Source organism: Lynx rufus, unplaced genomic scaffold, assembly GCF_022079265.1.
Source record: "Lynx rufus isolate CCGP_SWC_20201006 ecotype Redwood Valley unplaced genomic scaffold, mLynRuf1.p SCAF_11, whole genome shotgun sequence".
In the NCBI taxonomy this organism is placed as follows: Eukaryota; Metazoa; Chordata; class Mammalia; order Carnivora; family Felidae; genus Lynx; species Lynx rufus.
In genome coordinates, this window is record NW_025814825.1 from 36,294,252 (window position 1) to 36,313,094 (window position 18,843).

Consider the following 18,843-nt stretch of genomic DNA (forward strand, 5'->3'; position numbering starts at 1 on the left):
GAACCACCTGAGAAGTCTCAAAAACTTATCTCTGGGAGAGAAAAAAAGATAAGAACTTCTCACCAAAAAAAGAAAAAAAGAAAACCATCTTTGGAAGATTTTGGGTCCTGAAATATATTCTTTCCCTACCCCAATAGCAGGCACATACCTGGGGTAGACAGTCTGGGCGAGACTCAAAGATGACCAGCAGGACTCCAATTGGGACAGTCACTTGTTCTAGCTCCAAGTTTTTGGCAATTCGGGTTCGACGCAAAACACGCCCCACGCTGTCCTGTGAGGAGGCTGCGATCTGCCGTAGACCGATGGCCAGGCTGTTCAATTTAGATGTGGAGAGGCTCAAACGTTTCAGCAGAGGAGCTGCCAGTCTCCCTGAAGAGGTGTGAGGAACACATGATAAAGGAGTGGCTCTGGACAGGCTGCAGCTCTTTACCGAACACACGGCACTGTGTTAGGAATAGACACGAATTTAGCGGGTCTTGAGAAGACAATGACATGCCACTTAGTTTTTCTAGGGGGCTTTTGGCAGTATATTTCACACGTAAAGGTATGTACACCAATACCCTCTGTGCCAGCAAATTCAATTCCAGAAATTTGTCATTTGCATGAGCAAACTTGCATGTAATGAGGATACTTGTCACAGTATTTACATAATAAAATCAAATTCTGCTTAAACATTTAGACAATGAACTACCAGGCAGTTATTACAAATATCTATATGTACTGACATGGAAAGCTGTCCAGGATATAGTTTTTGAAGAAGATAAACTACAAAAGAGCATGTATGATAATATCCTATTTAACAAATATTGCATATATGCATGTGGAGATGTCTGGAAGCCATCAAGAACAGTGATGATCTCTTTCTGCATTATTTTAATGTTTTATAACGATTGCCTTATTTTTATAATCAGAAGCAATAAAGATGTTTCCTTTTGAAATAAAAACTTAAATAGAATTATAGTAAGTTCACTTTTTTCTTCTTTTTTTAAGTAGGCTTCATGGCCAGTGTAAAGCCCAACATGGGGCTTAAACTCATGACCCTGAGATCAAGACATGAACTGAGATTAAGAGTTGGATGCTTAACCAACGGAGCCACCAAGGTGCTCCTAATAATGGTAATTTCATATTCAGAATTTTCTTTAAATTTAAATACAACTGTTTGCATGGTGTGATTCTCTCTGCACACACACACACATATTCATATATACACATGTATATGTACCAGGGAAAATCGTGTGGAATCACATATCACAAATCATTACTATGGTTAATGTTGAAATGAGATGATGAAAAATTTCTTTCTTTTTTATAGTCACACCCACCAAGATAAAATAATACAAAGTTTTCTACTTAGGAAAGGAGGAACCTACCTTATATTAAGAAAAAAGCTGAATCATCATTTTACCAACCAATTATACCAATCCGTTTTCTTCACTTTTCCCTATGTGTTAATATCAAGTTTCAAACACAGTGCATGTTAAATGTTACATTCTAGTTTTCCACCTCACAATGCATATTTGCTTTCCATGTTGCCAAAACTGTTGTAATTACTACTACATACTCCACTGAGTTGACACAGCTTAACACATTTAACCAGACCTATGTTGTTAAACACTGAGGTTGTTTCCAGTTTTCAGTGTGATAAATAACCCTGCTCCAAGAATCTTTACATACAGAGCAGTTTTCTCTTCTTGAAATAGTTTCTTATGATAAATTTCCTGAAAAGGACTTAGCAAGTCAAAGGGGACCACCATGCTCATGTATAGCCAGGACTTTGATCGTAAGCCACTGTGCGTCCTTATGAATTTCCAGAGAGACAGAACTGAGGTCAGAAGTCAGACTTCTGCCAATAACTAATTGTGTGACCTTGAGCAACAGCTTTAACCTCAGTGGGTCTTAATTCTTTTACTTTAAAGAACTGTATAAGATTATCATCAAAGATTTCTTCACACAGAAAGGCCTTACTTAGTAGGTGTTGGGTGCTATTAGTGAAATGTCTAAAATAGTCCTCAGTATTTTTCTTTTTTGTCCTGAAACTGCCATAGTATCCATGGCTCATGACCTGTGGGTACAGAAAAAGCTCCTTTGGAGGGCTGTACTAGAGTATCTGGGAAAGGAGCTGGAGATTGTATGCATAATTTGAATACTAGCAAGCTGCCTTTAATAAAAATGATGCATAATATAAAATTTCTTCTATAACAATCTTTTTTTTTTTTTACATTCCTAAAAGTTTTTATTTATTTATTAAGAGAGAGAGAGAGAGAAAGAGCATGAGGAGGGGAGGGGCAGAGAAAGAGTAAGAGAGAGAATCCCTAGCAGGCTCCACACAGCGCAGAGCTTGATGTGGGGCTCAAACCCATGAACCATGAGATCATGACCTGAGCTAAAGACAGACGCTTAGCCAACTGAGTCACCCAGGTGCCCCATATAACAATCTTGTCTTTAGGCAGACTACACTGTAAGAATTATTAGTAAAACAAAGAACAAAAACCAAAACCAAACCCTCCATAACACTGACTCCAAATCGAGTGGTCCTTACCCTCTGCCTCCTCCAAGTCTTTCTTGTTGGCTAACAGGATCTCATCACGCTGGTCCGTCAACAGATCAGCCAGATGATGGATAATCTCTGCTCTCTAGGAAGAAAGGTAAAACAAACAAGCAAATACATTAATCCGAGAAGAACCCATACCATTAAATCTACTCCTCTGAATGAGCCAGGCCTTGCTCCTAAATCCAAAGTCATCATTGACTGAAATCTCCTTACATCCTATCAACCATTACACACCTCAGCTCCCCTCATTTTTTCCTTCCTCTCTCACTACTAATCTCCTTCTACTTCTTGTATTTCTTCCTCTTTTACCATTCCTGATTATTATGATTAGCAGACCACGGCCCAGTAGTGGGGAAAAGGCACAATGAATTATACAGTCAGTCCCCAAACCCAAGATGGGGGCTAGCATTTTGAATTGGCATGATACATACATCTCTGCATACTCAGTTTCACTGGCTATATAATTTATTAAGTAAATTTTGACAATTACTTATTTTGACAATTTTGACAATTACTTATTTAATGAATTCACTCAAAGGGGAAAACCCAGTCCTGGATGCTTGAAGGGATCTCAATCCTTAACCCACCTAGGTTAAAAAGTGTGGCAAATCAGTGTGATCACTGAAGAAGCCAAGGGAAGTGGTTTAGAGAGACAGGCTAAGCTGTTCCTTTGCTTTCCTTTCTCTACTTGTAGTTATTTAAAATTTTCTTTTTTCTCAGGCCAAAGTGCTCCCTAGAAAAAATCTAAACACAACATCCTTTACAACACAGGCTTTGAGAAGCCAATCCCCAGCTTCCGTGACTGCCTTGTTTCCAGACCTGCAGTGTCTGCCACTTCACTGTGGGAAGGCCTCTGACTAGAGGGCAGGCTCTGGAGCGTCCATCTAATGGGTAAGTCAGGGGACTCAGATGTGTTAGAATAAGCAGTTTTCCTACATTTCCATGTCCAGTATGTGGCAGGCTTAGGAAACCTCCTTGGTCTCACCATGTTCATGATGTTTTTGATCAAAACATAGTGATAAAAAGCTACCTTAGGCCACAGACTACAAAAGACAAAAGGGAAAATAAAATTTAGAGAGAGAAAAGGCAGAACAAATCTGAATCTCACTTGTAACTAGAATAACTCTGTGGGGACAAGAGGAATGGAGGGGGACATGGCAGCCTTGACTGTGCACTAAGCCTCACAACATGACTCAGTCTGAAAACCAACCGAACTATTGGCTAAGGTTATTACCTGCTCAGGTTCCAAAGTGGCCAACATCCTTCCTCCTGCTCGAGCCATTTCTCCCTGCTGTTCAACGGTAGGACCTGTAAGAATATTTGCAAACATCAGATCATGGACAGCAACCCAGCAAGTGCACAGACTCATAACGTGCACGGAATGAATGCTCAGTGTCTTGGTGTGCTTGCTTCCTAGAGGTCACTCAGACAAATAAAATGGCAAAAGAATACACTAGATTAACTCGGGCATAAACACAAGAAACTTGTCTATATTTCCGGGGTAAGTTACATCTCGTAGAGTTCTTTTCAATTCCACTTTAGCTTATATTCTCTCATGTGTTTGCATTTCTGAATGTAGGTTATATGGCAATATCTTTGCGAACAATTGAGAGTACATACCATGTCTTACTGTCTTAAGTGTCTTTGCATTTCTAGGCCTCTAGCATAGGCCTAGCAAATGTTTAAGAGAATGGATGCTCATATTCTTTAACATAGTGGTTTTAGAGAGAATGGGAAGCCTAGTTGGGCAGGTTCGCTAAACTTTACAAAAGCAAAGCAAAGTCCAATTTTGCAAAGAGTGTCTGAAACAATAGTGTACTTCAGAATATCAACACGTCAATTTTGTGATCTCTACTCCGAGAGGAGAGCTCAATCTTCGGTCTCATTTAGGCCATGGTGTGACTACTCAATGAGGAACTACTTACCTGCAGGCTTTACTTCAGAAAAGAAGGTGCCAACTTTCTTTCCCTCCACAATGTCTGTGATGACATGTCCAGACACCTTTGGGTGGGTTCCGTTGGCAATAACCACAGAAGTGCCACCTTGCAAAGCCCAGAGGGCCGCTTTCACCTAATAGGAGAGATTAGATCCCAACACAACATTCAGACTTTTGCAGGGTCTAGTCATCCATACTTTAAACTCACAAAAAGAGAATACAATGTGATAGTGAGCAATTGAAGTATATGCAGGAATGTTTTGAACAACTCAGAAGCTCTGAAAACACACTCAGCCCTTGCTCTCTCTCTCTCCAGCCAAACTCTGGTACGTGCTAAAGATGAGCCAATCTGCCTTTTGTGCTCAGTGTTCAAAGACTCTCTAGTACTAGGACTCATAACTTCTACATTTGACTTACTGTGCCTCGACATAGTGTCCAGCCTGGTGTTTAACCAGAATCTGATCCTGAGTTCTTTTAACTTTTGTAGATCTCTTTTGTAGGTCTTTGCCATTCCTACAATTGATGCTGTATCTTAAGAGTATTACTTTTTAGAACAATTAATGGGAGAGAAAAATTTTTGGAAGATTTCGTAAGAAATAGTTGAGCGGGGGCACCTGGCTGGCTTCCTCAATAGAGCATGTGACTCTTGATCTCAGGGTTGTGAGTTTGAGCCCCATGTTGGGTGTAAAGATTACTTAAAAAAAATAAAAAATCTTGGGGTCCCTGGGTGGCTCAGTCCATTAAGCACCTGACTTATGATCTCAGCTCAGGTCATGATCTCACAGTTTGTGAGTTCCAAGCCCTGCATCAGGCTTTCTGCACTGACAGTGCGGAGCCTGCTTGGGATGCTCTCTCTCCCTTCTCTCTGCCACTACCCCACTCACACTCTCAGTCTCAAAATAAATAAACTTAAAAAAAAAATTTAAGGGGCGCCTGGGTGGCGCAGTCGGTTGAGCGTCCGACTTCAGCCAGGTCACGATCTCGCGGTCCGTGAGTTCGAGCCCCGCGTCTGGCTCTGTGCTGACTGCTCAGAGCCTGGAGCCTGTTTCCGATTCTGTGTCTCCCTCTCTCTCTGCCCCTCCCCCGTTCATGCTCTGTCTCTCTCTGTCCCGAAAATAAATAAACGTTGAAAAAAATGTTTAAAAAAAAAATTTAAGAAAATCTTTAAAGTAGGGGGTGCCTGGGTGGCTCAGTCAGCTAAGCGTCCAACTTTGGCTCAGGTCATGATCCCACAGCTCGTGGGTTGAAGCCCCACGTTGGGCTCTGTGCTGACAGCTCAGAGCCTGGAGTCTGCTTCAGATTCTATGTCTCCCTCCCTCTCTGCCCCTCCCCTACTCGTGCTGTCACTCTCTCAGAATAAACTTAAAAAAAAAAATTATATATAGAGGGAGAGGGAGAGAGGGAGCCTGCCCTTGACGACTTTATAACATGAACACACTATGTAATACTAATGAAGAGAACACATATACAGACATGACAAAATATAGGTACACAATATGCATTATACCTGTATTTAGACATGTGCACATTTAAGTGTGTATGTGCCTAGTATTTTAGCCATTAGCCCCCAAACAATCACAAAAGTCAAAAGGGTAGGGGCACCTGGCTGGCTCAGTCGGAGAAGTGTGCAGCTTTTGATCTGAGGGTCGTGGGTTCTATCCCCATGTTGGGTGTAGAGATTACTTAAATAAAACTTAAAAAAAAAGCAAAAAGGGTAAAATATAGATTGGTTTTTTTAGCTGTTATAGGCAGTAACAGCATCAGACCCTTACCTTGGCTTCCATGCCACCCATGCCTACTCTTGACTTGGTTCCAAAGGTCACAGACTGCTGATCTCCGGGATAAAATATATCAATGAGCTTTGCATCATCTGACCCTGGGGGGCTGTCAAAGAGACCTAAAAAGTAGACAGGAGTTGGCAGTATTGCTTTAATGGAAGGCATGCCCCCCAAGACAGACATCCCCCTGGGCACTTGCCAACCACTCTGTACGTGACTGATCCAGATGAAGTCTGTGTTCTACCAGCTCTAACCAGAAAAAAGAACAAATGATCTGTATAGTCTACCCATGCTGAAAAGCAGCAACAGGACTTTCCACACATACTTTTATATTCTGTTTGCCAGCATCACAGCATGTCCATATCCTTGGTGCAACACCTATCAGCCCTGCCCACTCCACTGTCTACTGGGAAGCTGTCCTTACCTCTGCCACTGCTACTTAAGATGCTGAATTAAGGAAGTAACTGAAAAAGATGAGTGGCTACTGCAGAAACAGTGTAGTAGCTATATACTATAATGTGACTATTTCCAAGTGGGATGAAATGCGAGACAGGTTTTCATGAACTCTCACAGCATCCTTTGAAACAGTCACTAATTATAATCGCTGTGTTATGGGGAAGTCATTGTGAAGGTTATGCTGAGTCAGCAGAAGAGCATACAACTCTTGGCATTCAGTCTGGACTTATCACCATAAAGCCTATGTCCCTTTTATAGTTGAGTAGAATAACATAAAATATGAGTTACATGAAATGTTATATGCATACAATCCAAGATTAAAAATCTTCACCATTTCACTTGTAAACACAGCCAGTCGGAGCCTTGGAAAGAAAAATGAAGGGCCTGTGAAAATGGAGTCACATCAAGGCCTAAGTACAGGGAGGAACTGCCTGGGGTTGGGGACTGGCTCAAGGACATGTGGGCAGGGATGTTTTTGGTTTAAGTTACTACTTTTCCCATGTGAAAATACAGCCCTCTCTGCTTCATATTCTAAATCTCTAATGCAATACTGCTATATGCATCCCCTCCAGGAAAAGGGGAATCAGAGGAGTGAGGGAATCAGGGTCCAGTATAGAATGCAGCAGTGCTAACCATGGGCAGCAATTACAGGGAGAGAAAAACTACCTCTCCAACCTCTGTCCATTGCAACCCAGCACTCCACGGCTCCTGGACTCAGGGATGGTTTTCTCAGAAGGCACTACGATATGAGATCACAGGCTTGGATTCTGACGCTATTTTGATTTCATACAAAAATAACATGGGCAAGGTTATACAATCCTAAGCCAAAGTTTCTCCAGAGATGCTGAGGAGTGCCTAGAGTTCTAATAGTCTGCCTACTCCTCTTTTTCCCTTATAGCAGCTTCTTAAAGCCACCAAGAGCATATTCAAAATTCTATTATTGTGCTAAAAATCAACATTCAATGGATAACTAATTAAGAGTTAATAGTACAAGCCTGTTTTTTGTACATTCATGTACATTTGCACACAAATGTGGATAGCAGCATTAGTTATAAATGCTCACATGTCTATCAACTGATGAATGGGTAAATAAAATGTGGTGTATCTACATGGTAGAATATTGTTTGGCAATAACAAGAAAGTACTGACATATGCTATCAACACTGATGACCAATTTTGGTGTTCAAGGCTACATTAAAAATGTTTACTAGAGGGGCACCTGGCTGGCTCAGTCGGAAGAGCACGTGACTCTTGATCTCAGGGTCATGAGTTCGAGCCCTTGTTCAGTGCAGAGACTACTTAAAAAAAAAAAAAAGTTTACTAGACTCTAATTGAAATTGGGCTTTATGTATTAATCTCTCAAACTCATGTCTTTTACCTTGCAAAGCAGTATAGAAGAGAGGAAGAGTGTAGATTTTTAAACTGAACAGATTTAGTTGTGAAACCAGCCTCTGGTACTATGTGAATCTGGATACACCATTTAACTGGTGTGAATGTAATTTTTAATTTCTTCATCTGAGTAAGCTAAGCTACCTGCTTTGCAGGATTGCTATAAGGATTCAATAAATTGACATTTATAAAGCACCTAACACAGTATTTAAGCATAGTAGAAATTCAATATAAATCTGTTGAGGGGCGCCTGGATGGCTCAGTCAGTTGGGCGTCCGACTTCAGCTCAGGTCATGATCTCATGGTCCGTGGGTTCGAGCCCTGCATTGGGCTCTGTGCTGTCAGTTCAGAGCCTGGAGCTTGCTTCGGATTCTGTGTCTCCCTCTCTCTCTGCCCCTCCCCCACTCATTCTCTGTCTCTATCAAAAAATGAATAAACGTTAAAAAAATTTTTTTTTAAAAAATGTGTTGATTAACTGAAAAGCCTTCATCTCCAGAGTGGCTCACTCTTACCCCAACCTAGCTGTTCCTGTCCTGAGATTTCAAATTTACAGTGGATAAACATGGTACCAAGATTTCTTATAGGTAAAAATACTGACATGCAAGTATGATATATCGAACTTCCCACATGGGCAGAAGACAGATCAACCCATCTATATCTGCCTCTGCTTCCGCTAGGCAGGCCCCCGCCCTTAATCTTGCACCACTAGAGTGTAAACTGGAAAACAAGTCCTGCCAAAGAAACCTGCCTTGGGTATGGGTTGGAAACTAAATAGGTTTTCCTGATCTCCTGGGAATGTAGGTGGACTTTTGGGATCCTGTAGATTTGGCCTATTTTAGACACAGCTACCATATTCCTTATGGGTCAAAATGTAAAATGGACATAGCTTAGGAAAGTGAGAATAGTGAATGGAGAGTCAAATTGGAGCCAAGAGGGACCCTTCTTTGAGGAAGGGGACAGCAGAGAAAAACAGATTAACACATGAGACCACCGTGGCCCCATAGCTTGGAATTCTGCAGTGGCTCCCATTTAACGTGTCTCATGATTTATGTTACAAACTGAAAGTGATCAAAACCACAATGAAATAGCATTTCACACCCACTAGGATGGCTATAATGAAAAGGCAGATTATAAGGGTAAGTGTTGGCAAGGATGTGTAGAGACTAGAGCCCTCATATGGAGCTGGCAGGAATGTAAAATGATGCAGCTGCTTCGGAAACCAGTCTGGCACTTCTTCAAAAGGCTAAACACATACAGAATTACCAAATGATCAATTCTGCTCCTAGGTAAACAAAAAACATGTTCACACAAAAATGTGTACATGAATGTTCACAGCAGCATAATGTCTATCAACCGATGAATGGGTAAATACAACGTGGTGCACATACACAATGGAGTATTCTTTGAGAAGAAAAAGAAAAGGAATACTGACAGATGCTGTAACATCGACGAACCTTGAAAACATTATGCTAAGTGAAGAAAACCAGTCACCAAGGATCACATACTGACGATTCCACTAATGTAAAACATCCAGGATAGGCAAATCCACAGAGACAGAAAGTAGATGAGAGGCTGCCTAGGGCTGGAGAATTTGGGGGGAAGTGAGGAGTGATCACTGATGGGTATGGGGTGATACAATGTGGTGATAAAAATGTTCTAAACCTATTGTTAGGGTTGAGCCACTGTATGAATACACTAAAAATCAATGAACTAAGTCTTAAATAGGTGAACTATTGGTTTACTATGGTATGTGAATTATACCTGTATAAAGCTGTTCTAAAAAAACAAAAGTGCCTGGAAATGATAACATTTCAGCATTCAAACTGCATCTCCCAGACTCCCCCACCTTCTTTGAGCCATAAAAACCCTCTGTCAGACCATATGGCTCAGAAAATAAGGGTCTATATTTTTAAAAAATCAGAAGGACTCAAACAAAGACGGGAATTCATGTGCTCACGCATTTAGTATTTAAAACAAAAGTTGGATAAAAGGAAAAGGCATTACTTTGTACCTTCTACATCTGAAAGAACAATCAAGAGGTCAGTTTTCATTTCCACAGCCAGACGGGCAGCCAGGCTATCATTATCTTTAACACTAATAACCTGGAATGCAGGTAAAAAGTCATTAAGTGAGTGAACTACGCAGTTCAAAAAGACATTCACAGAAGCACTCTGCTAGGTTCTGGCAGGCAAAGTTAATGATAGAATGCACAGATGACAGCTCTTGTAGGCCCCCTCTGTCTGCAAAACACTGCGCCTCCTGGCCACCCCACTTCCAAACATGCACCTGGCACACACAAGCCACGCTCATAGCACCATCCGAAATCACTACTGCACCTCACCCTGTTGAATGAGACCCCCTGACTTCAGAAGAGCTTATGCAGCCCCCGCTCCATGAGGCCAGCTTCTCTCCCAATCCTTCCATCTTGTTTATGCCAAACTTCCAGTGTTAGTACATGCAGCATAGCGTGGCGTTAGTCTCCAGCATGCTCAACCCTTAGGAATATTTTACCCACATTTACCCCCTGGAGATCACTATTGGGCTCAGCTGGGGGCACGACAGCATCATTTGTGTTGACAATGGGAACGATGTTCATTCGGAGGAGCTCATGAAGTGTCCCATTAAGGTTCCGGCGCTTCTGCTCATCATGGAAATCCAAGTTGGTCACCAAAATCTGAAAGTAATTAAATGCATCCAGAAATGCAGGAAGGAGGAAAATTACGAACTTCCTAGCAGCGACATACAAAAAATGCTAGCAGGAGAGGAGTTAAACTCTAGATTTCTGGATCCCATACACATCGGAATGGAGCACACATCTTTGGACGCTCATCCAATTCTTTTAGAGATGGGAAAAATTAATCACTTGGGATATTAAAGGATGCTCAAGACTTCTTGTAAAAGTACTTCAATTCCCAGAGAGCTACTAAATCTTTTCCATTTACAGGATTAAGAAAATTAACCTATAAGGGGCACCTGGGTGGCTCAAGTCGGTTAAGCATCTGACTTCAGCTCAGGTCATGATCTCATGGTTTGTGAGTTCGAACCCCACATGGGGATCTGTGCTGACAGCTCAGAGCCTGGAGCCTGCTTTGGATTCTATGTCTCCCTCTCCCTCTCTGCCCCACTCCTGCTTGTACTCTGTCTCTCTCTGTCTATCAAAAATAAATAAACATTAAAAACAAATTAAAAAAAAATTAACCTGTGAACTTTATGAGGCACCTGGGAAGCTCAGTTAAGCATCTGACTCTTGATTTCAGCTCAGGTCACAATGTCATCATGGTTTGTGAGTTTGACTCCCACATCGGACTTTGTGCTGACAGCGTGGAGCCCGCTTGGGATTCTCTTGCTAGCCCTCTCTGCCTCTCCCCTGCTTGCACATGTGCATACTCTCTCTCAAAATAAATAAATAAACATTATAATTAATGTATGAATTCTAGAGAGATACACTTTGGGGGAAGTGATTAATTGCTAAAATATCTCTGTATCTAGCATCTGATTCAGGGGCTGGCCACAGAAGGCACTGAAATATTTGGTGAGTGAGTCAAAGAATGGTTTGCTGTGTTCGGAGAAGTGTATGAGACAAAATGGAATAGGCCTGTGTGGCCACTGTTGCTCGGCAACTGACCACTGGTGCTGTTAACACAGACTGTGTTTGAGCATGTGGGATTGGTCGGAGAGATTTATAGAGGTGAGTCTTCAGTCACAAACTGAAAGAAGAGCTGGATGTAACTTAGTTCAGCACAGGGGATGAGCATAAGGTGCTCAAAGGTACAGTGGCGAGCTGGATATGGGGGTGGGCAGACAGCTCTGCTTCCTTGCTTACCTCAGAGTATTAGGCAATAGTTAGCAGGAGAGAAGGTAACTGAGAACAGCAGCAAGAAACTAATGGCAATAAGCCCTGAAACTCATAAATCAATGTTTCAATGAAATCCTTCAAATGTTTAAGGAAGAAGGGTTCTTGCAATGTAGGGCAGGTTGAAGAAGGAAAGGCTGCAGGCAGACTGTCAAGAGGTAAGGTACCCAAACAGTAACAGTGGGAATGGTTAAGCCCTGAGCTAGGGTCTGGCTATGGGAACTGAGAAGATAACAGCAGCCTTAATGACATATAAAATGTAGGTGAGGAAGATAAAATGGTACATGACTAAAGGAAATAATTCACTCACTCAAAATTTGTTCAGTACTTTAGAAATGTCAGGCCCTTCATGAGCTGCTGAGCTAGAGAATAAAACTGTTGACGGTTTGGGGAAAGTGGAATGGGGCACATCTTTTGTAAGAATAGATCATGAACTCCTTTTCAGGAAAGTCCAGTCCTGCAGGGAAAACAGGACGGGGTCAAACAGAACATATAGATTCTAGCCATGCAGGTGAAAGGTCAAATGATAAAGTAAATGTGTGTAGGAGAGGCAAATAGGAGGTATAAAAGTCCAGTGAAAATACTTGTTGCTCAAATAGTTTAACAAAAAAAGGGATAGAAGACAAGAGCCCTAAAGAGAAAAGTATGTCTGTGGAGAAGGGCAGTCTGTTAAGATGCACAATTTCATTTCTATGAAGAAAAAATAAGCTGCTGTACTTAAGTCTTTAACGTGACAAACAACTTAGTGGAGATTTCCAAAAGCCACTGATAATGGTCTTTACAACAGGATTACTAAAGACAACAAGAAACCATAGGAGAAAGTACAAAGGGCAAAGATTTCTTGCAGTAAGATCCCCAGGGAAGGCAAACATGTGACAGAGAAGGGCCCATGGATGGATGCCTGCTGGAATGGAGGGGACAGAACTCTTCCACATCAATGTTAATGGAAGCCATGGCTGACATGCAGTGACTTTTAAAGCCACTTTCATTACAACAAACCAAAAAACCTGAAAAACCATCATACATGGGAAAAAACAAAAGCACAGATCCTAGACCTAAGTTTCCTCATCTGGCCCCAGGCACTTATAAAAAACATTAAAGACTGAAACTGTCATTGGATTGTGGAAAAGAGAGCTGACAATAATGGGTGACAGAAATGAAGATTTCTATTGTATTCATACTAACAGGAAAAAAAAAATCTAAGACAGTGGGGTCCTCAGCTATAGGCAACAGGTGGACAAGTCCATGACTTTCTGTTTCAGTTCACTTCACTCAAGGACATTCTGGCACAATACCACAACATCACTGTGGATAACACTGTGAAGATTATGGAGAAAGAGAAGAGCAGCAGGAAATGAAAGAGCAAAACCTGAGAGGATATATACATATAACATCACCTATGTCAAATAACATCTGTGTAAATGTGGGATCAGAGGCAGCAAAGGTGTCTAAAGATAATAACTTGGGGAGTTCAATTTTTTCAGTTGTTTTGTGAAGTGACTATTAGCTGCTTTGTAACATTTACATGTTTCTAGTGTGTAGTTGTAGCTGCTTTGTAACATTTACATGTTTCTAGTGTGTAGTTGTATTGATGATTAAAAATACAATTGAAAAAGTACAATGTGGAAAGAAGGCTCTAGAACATTTGGAGCAACCACTAAAAATGTAGAAGTTCCATAAGGACTGGAACCATGGTGGATTTGTTCACCACAGTATCCCCAATGCCTAGCATACTTTTTGGTACACTGTAAGTGCTCAACAAATATTTGCTGAATGAATGAAAACCCACCAAAAGCATCTTTCTTTCCTTCAGTGCTTATTAGAAATTTATTGTAGAAGGCAACCAGGTGCAAAGAGAGGCAAGCCACCTGAAGTCAAAGAAGCCCATGAAATAAAGACATCTAACTTTTCTGTCTTCAGGAAAAGTATAAGCACTTAGAGTAGTAGCTAGAAGAATTATCAGTATAGGGGCGCCTGGGTAGCTCAGTTGGTTAGGCATCTGACTTCGGTTCAGGTCATGATCTTGTGGTTAGGGAGTTTGAGTCCCATGATGGGCTCTGTGCTGACAGCTCGGAGCCTGGAGCCTGCTTCCGATTGATTCTGTCTCCCTCTCTCTCTGCCCTTCCCCTGATCACTCTCTCTCAAAAATGAATAAAAAACATTCAAAAAAAGAATTATTAGTACCATAACAAGTACTAATAATTACTGAGAATGACACTACATTAAATGCTTTCCATGTGATTTTCTCATTGACTTTTCCCAAAAACCCTCTCAAGTAGGCACTGATACTATCTTCTTTTTTCATATGAGAAGACTGAAGCACAAAAAAGTTAGACCAAAAGACTTTCTCCAGGTTTCCCAACTAACAAGTGATGGAGTTAAGACTGTATCTTGGCAGTCTGGCTCTAGAGCCCCCCGCTCATCACCCTCTTGCTCCACAGCAATCACTCTCACGGGCCCCACACCTCTCTAAAAAGGTGAGTCTCTCACCTGGGCGGCACAGATGCTGTACTGGGTAAACATGGCCTCATACAAGGCCATCAGCCCACTCTGTCCAGCGGCTGCACAGGCTCGTGCTTCTAAGACTGGAATTGCCTGTAACACACAAATAGATATGGTGTGACTGGGAGTGAGGGAAGGAGGCCTGCGGACCCCTGTTACAGGGTGTGGGGAAGCACCACTCACCATCTCTTTCAACTGGTTCTGCCCTGAGTGCAGGGCCTGCCGCACGCTCTGAGACAGAAGGATCTCATGGCGCAAGCGTTGCTTGCCAAAGGCCACGGCTCCACTGGTCACCAGCATCATCTCTCGGCCTTGATTCTGTAGCACTGACACCTGACATCGACGAAGGAAAAGGCACCACAAATCACTGTTATCATCTCCTTCCTCTCTTCAGACAGGTAGAGTCTACCTTACCGGCACAAGAGACTCAGGTAGGGTAGACAGACAATTGGGTGGATCCCAGATGCTGGCTTATGGACCAGCTGGGCTGGCTGTGGAAGAATCACCCAGGTTGTTTGGTAAAAATACAGATTCCTACATGCTGCCTCAAATCTGATGAGGAGGTAGCAGAGATCAGAAATTTTTTAATAAGGAGATTCTGGTGTGCAGGCAGATTTGACATCCACAGAACTTGATGGTATCTGTTGGAATCTATAATGCAGAAGGCCTAGTTGTTCCAGAAAAAGAAGTCTAAGAATTGCAGTGTAAACTTAGCAAATGGCCTCTTAGGTTCTAAGGTATAACCTGGGAGATTGAGGCTCTTTCTGTCGTATGTTGATCCCTGAGTCCCCTTGGGCTAAAGCAGGGACAGATGCTGACCTTGTCCTGCTTTGTCTACCTAGAACTAGCTGTGGTCACTTTGTTCCCTACTTTGGACAGATCTACATTGAAAGAATCAAAGATTCAAGCTGCAAATAGAGTCCATATTCCTAACATGTCCATTCTTCCTGATGTTTGAGCCCTATAAGCTGGCTCAGAAACTCACAAACACCTGTGATAAACCATGATTATAAAAAATAACTTGTTATAGTAGAAAATTTCATACTTAACCATAGTGGTAAAAACAGTTTTATAAATCCCCATGTACCCATCACCTAGCTTCAACAACTATTTCTCAGGGCAATTTCCCACTCTCTAGTACTGCCTTTACAGGTAGCCTCCCCATTATTTTAATACAAACAAATCCCAGGCCCTAGATATATTATTTCATCTATAAATATTTCAGCAGTACTGTAATTGCTAAAAGACAGGGAATATATATGCATAGCCTTCCCCCCCCCCCAAAAAAAACACTGTCACCTAAAACATTTCAATTAACTCTTTAATATAAAAGATCCAGGGGTGCCTGGGTGGCTCAGTCGGTTAAGCATCCAACTCTTGGTTTTAGCTCAGGTCATGATCTCACAGTTTGTAAGTTTGAGCCCCACATTGGGCTCTGTGCTGACAGCATGGAGCCTGCTTGGGATTCTATCTCCCTCTCTCTCTGTCCCTCCCTTCTGCCTCTCTATCCCTGTTTCTCAAAAATAAATAAACATTAAGGAAATACATATATATAAAAGATCTGATCAGTGTTCACACTGACCCAATTTTTTTAGCTTGTCAAATGACTGAGGGGACCAGAGATGGGAAGTTCAAACGAGAGTGTAGTTATTCTTGAGGCCTCCTAGGAGAGTTGGTACTAAGCCTGAGCCTTCATGAGTGGTAGGATTTGCACCAACAGAGGGGAAATGTTCCCTGCTGCTAAGTGCACAGTGTGAGTGGTGCCTATGGAGTTGTGTGATTCTAAGGAAGGGGAGGCTCTATGAGTGAATTCCAGGTGGGGGACAAGGACAGGAATGAGTACGTCATGTTGGTGGGCCAGAGAGGAAGTAAGCCTGAAAGTGGTGGTGGTCTCGCCAGGGAGAATGGGAAATGAAGTGGATCATTTCATTAGGCAAGAAGCCATGTAGAGGAATTGTGGTGGTCTCCAAAGCAGACTGAAGATATCGTGCAGAGGAGAAACTTGATGAAAACAGTGGGAAGACTCCAGTAATGATTTGCTTAGGTCGCCAGATACCCACAGACCTCATGGAAGGGCTTTCTAGATCAGGGCACTACTAATATGCAGAGTCAACTGTCTTATCCAAGGCATCTGACCATGATAGACAGACTCAGGAGCCAACAAAGTGGCCTCCACTGGCTGGCCAAAGATTGCAAGATACGAACATCAATAAAGGTTTGGGCCCACTTGCTTGATTACTTACTGCCTTGAACAATCACCTAAGTGCTTTGGAAGTCCTGATTCTGGCTCCCCAAGGGCAGAGATAACAGTTATATGTCTGTGAAGTCTCTCACAATGTAGCCTTTTTATACATATCTGTTCAACTGAATTGATCTGATGGACTAAATCTGAGAGGCTGACTTGATAAAACTGCTTAATACAAAAAATATTGAAAAGAAAATTCCATCAAGTTTTAGTTAGCAGTCACCAACTCATCAGAGAAATTGTTTTTTAAAAACTAAAAATAGGGTCATGGAGGACACAGTTGAGTTACAGATAGAATGAAAAAGACCTAGTTTTATCTCCGTAATGCCTGGATGTCTGGTTTTTGACTCTCGGTCAGGAGCTGGCAAACTATACGCAGCAAGTCAAATCTCACCTGCACCTGGTTTTGTAAATAAACTTTTTACTAGAACACAGCTATGTCCATTCATTTACATATTGTCTATGGTTGCTTTTGTGCTACAATGGTAGAGACATGTATTTGAGACAGAGACCATCTGGCCTACAAAGCCTAAAATGTTTACTATCTGGCCTTCTGTAGAAAAAGTTTCCTATAGAAAAGTTTACTGATACCTGCTCTTGGCAAAGATAGGTAGTGGATCTGCAATGTGATGTTTAAAGTCTAAAAGTCCCATGTCGACCCCTAAGGTCAGTTTCTTTACTGATAGTCTACAGTCAGCCTGGCTTATTGGCATAGTCAGTGGGACATAAAATCCCCAATGGAAACTTCTGCTTGGAGCCCTTCCAAAGGTTAAGTAAGATTCCCTGTATAAAGATCTCTTTGTGATTTGATGTGAGACAGACTGTGCAAATAAATACCTTGGGGGGCTTGTGCACAGATGTCTCTTGGACACCCGATGCTTGCTTGTACTCTCTCTCTCTTGCTGCCTTATATCCTTTGCCTTTAAATGAAAGTCTTACGTGGGTATCTCTGTGGAGTTTGATAAGTCTTTTCAAATATCTGAACTTAGAAAATCTTTGCAATGATAGCTCATATTTATTTCAATATTATTGGCCTAATTAAAAAATAAAAGGCTTAGCAAAACAGGAACAAAAAAAAAGCTTAGCAAAACAGAACAAAAAAAAGCTCAACATCCATCTGGATACTCAACCCTGACTACATGTTAGTCACCCAGGGAACTTTAAAAATCCAGGTGCTTGAGCCCCACCCCAGAGACTGAGCGTGAAGCCAGGCCCCTTAGACAATTTTAATGTGCAGGCAGAATTAAGAATTACTGACATGTACAGCTCCTTATCACTAAGAAGCCTGAGGCCATGATATGCATGAAATCAACTTTACTCCTTGACATCCCCCTTTGCTTGCCCTGGGATGTTGGGTCCACTGGTATCTTCACTGGCAAAGGGAGTTTTCAGATTGTGTTAAATCTATTACACTCAGAGTACTTTTACAAACTGATAAACCTGAACTGATGGTTAGGGTGGGTTGGGAATAAAGTCAGGGTTGAAAAAGACAAACAAACAAAACTGAACTGAGAGCTTAAAAACTCCATTATTATTTTTGTTCACGAGAATTTTCCATTTTGGCAATTACCTGCTCAACAATAGATGCCAGGCGCCCCAGTGCAAGGCCACACTCATCCCCCCGGGTTACTACGGCACTTCCAAGTTTCACCACGATTCTCTTGGCATGCTTCAGCTCACTGCGGTGGGCAAAAGACTTGCCATGTGTACGACTGAGGGGGACAGTGATAAAGGGGATGTTGCTCCAAGAACGAACATGTCTGATGGCTGAAGGCTGGACACGGTCTGTAGCTCCCAAAGTCAAATGCGAGCAAAAAGAGAAATGTATAACTTCTCATTAAAAAGATAAATATACAATATTAATCAGTTTAGCCAAAAAAATAGCTTTATCATTCTTGATGGAGTAAAATCAGTATATCAAAAGGCAGTATATCCAGCATGTTCTTATTCCAGTATTGTGTGGAGTTTACACCCAGTACAGGTCCCAGATACACTCAAACACTGTGAAGAGTTTAAACAAAACAATCTTTCCTGAAGACATGTTGGCAAAATGTATCAAAAGTCTTAAAAATGTTCACATCTTTTGATGCAGTAATTCTAAGTTCAAAAATTTATTCTGGGGTCCCTGGGTGG

The 18,843-nt window shown here is 41.7% G+C and overlaps 1 protein-coding gene across 4 annotated transcripts in view; it reads right to left on the reverse strand.

The window, feature by feature from the left end:
* ALDH18A1 (aldehyde dehydrogenase 18 family member A1) overlaps positions 1-18,843 on the reverse strand; it is a 41,871-nt gene that overhangs the window by 11,520 nt on the left and 11,508 nt on the right. Inside the window, exons 3-12 of one of the 4 annotated variants that reach the window (XM_047073209.1) lie at positions 18,281-18,495; positions 14,649-14,798; positions 14,454-14,558; positions 10,632-10,784; positions 10,122-10,212; positions 6,260-6,384; positions 4,477-4,621; positions 3,786-3,859; positions 2,540-2,633; positions 149-369 (exon numbers count right to left, since the gene is read on the reverse strand). In XM_047073209.1, coding sequence (XP_046929165.1) covers positions 149-369; positions 2,540-2,633; positions 3,786-3,859; positions 4,477-4,621; positions 6,260-6,384; positions 10,122-10,212; positions 10,632-10,784; positions 14,454-14,558; positions 14,649-14,798; positions 18,281-18,495 — 1,373 coding nt within the window. Of the gene's footprint in view, positions 1-148; positions 370-2,539; positions 2,634-3,785; positions 3,860-4,476; positions 4,622-6,259; positions 6,385-10,121; positions 10,213-10,625; positions 10,785-14,453; positions 14,559-14,648; positions 14,799-18,280; positions 18,502-18,843 lie in introns of all 4 variants that reach the window. The other 3 variants (XM_047073207.1, XM_047073208.1, XM_047073205.1) reach the window with 3 other exon arrangements.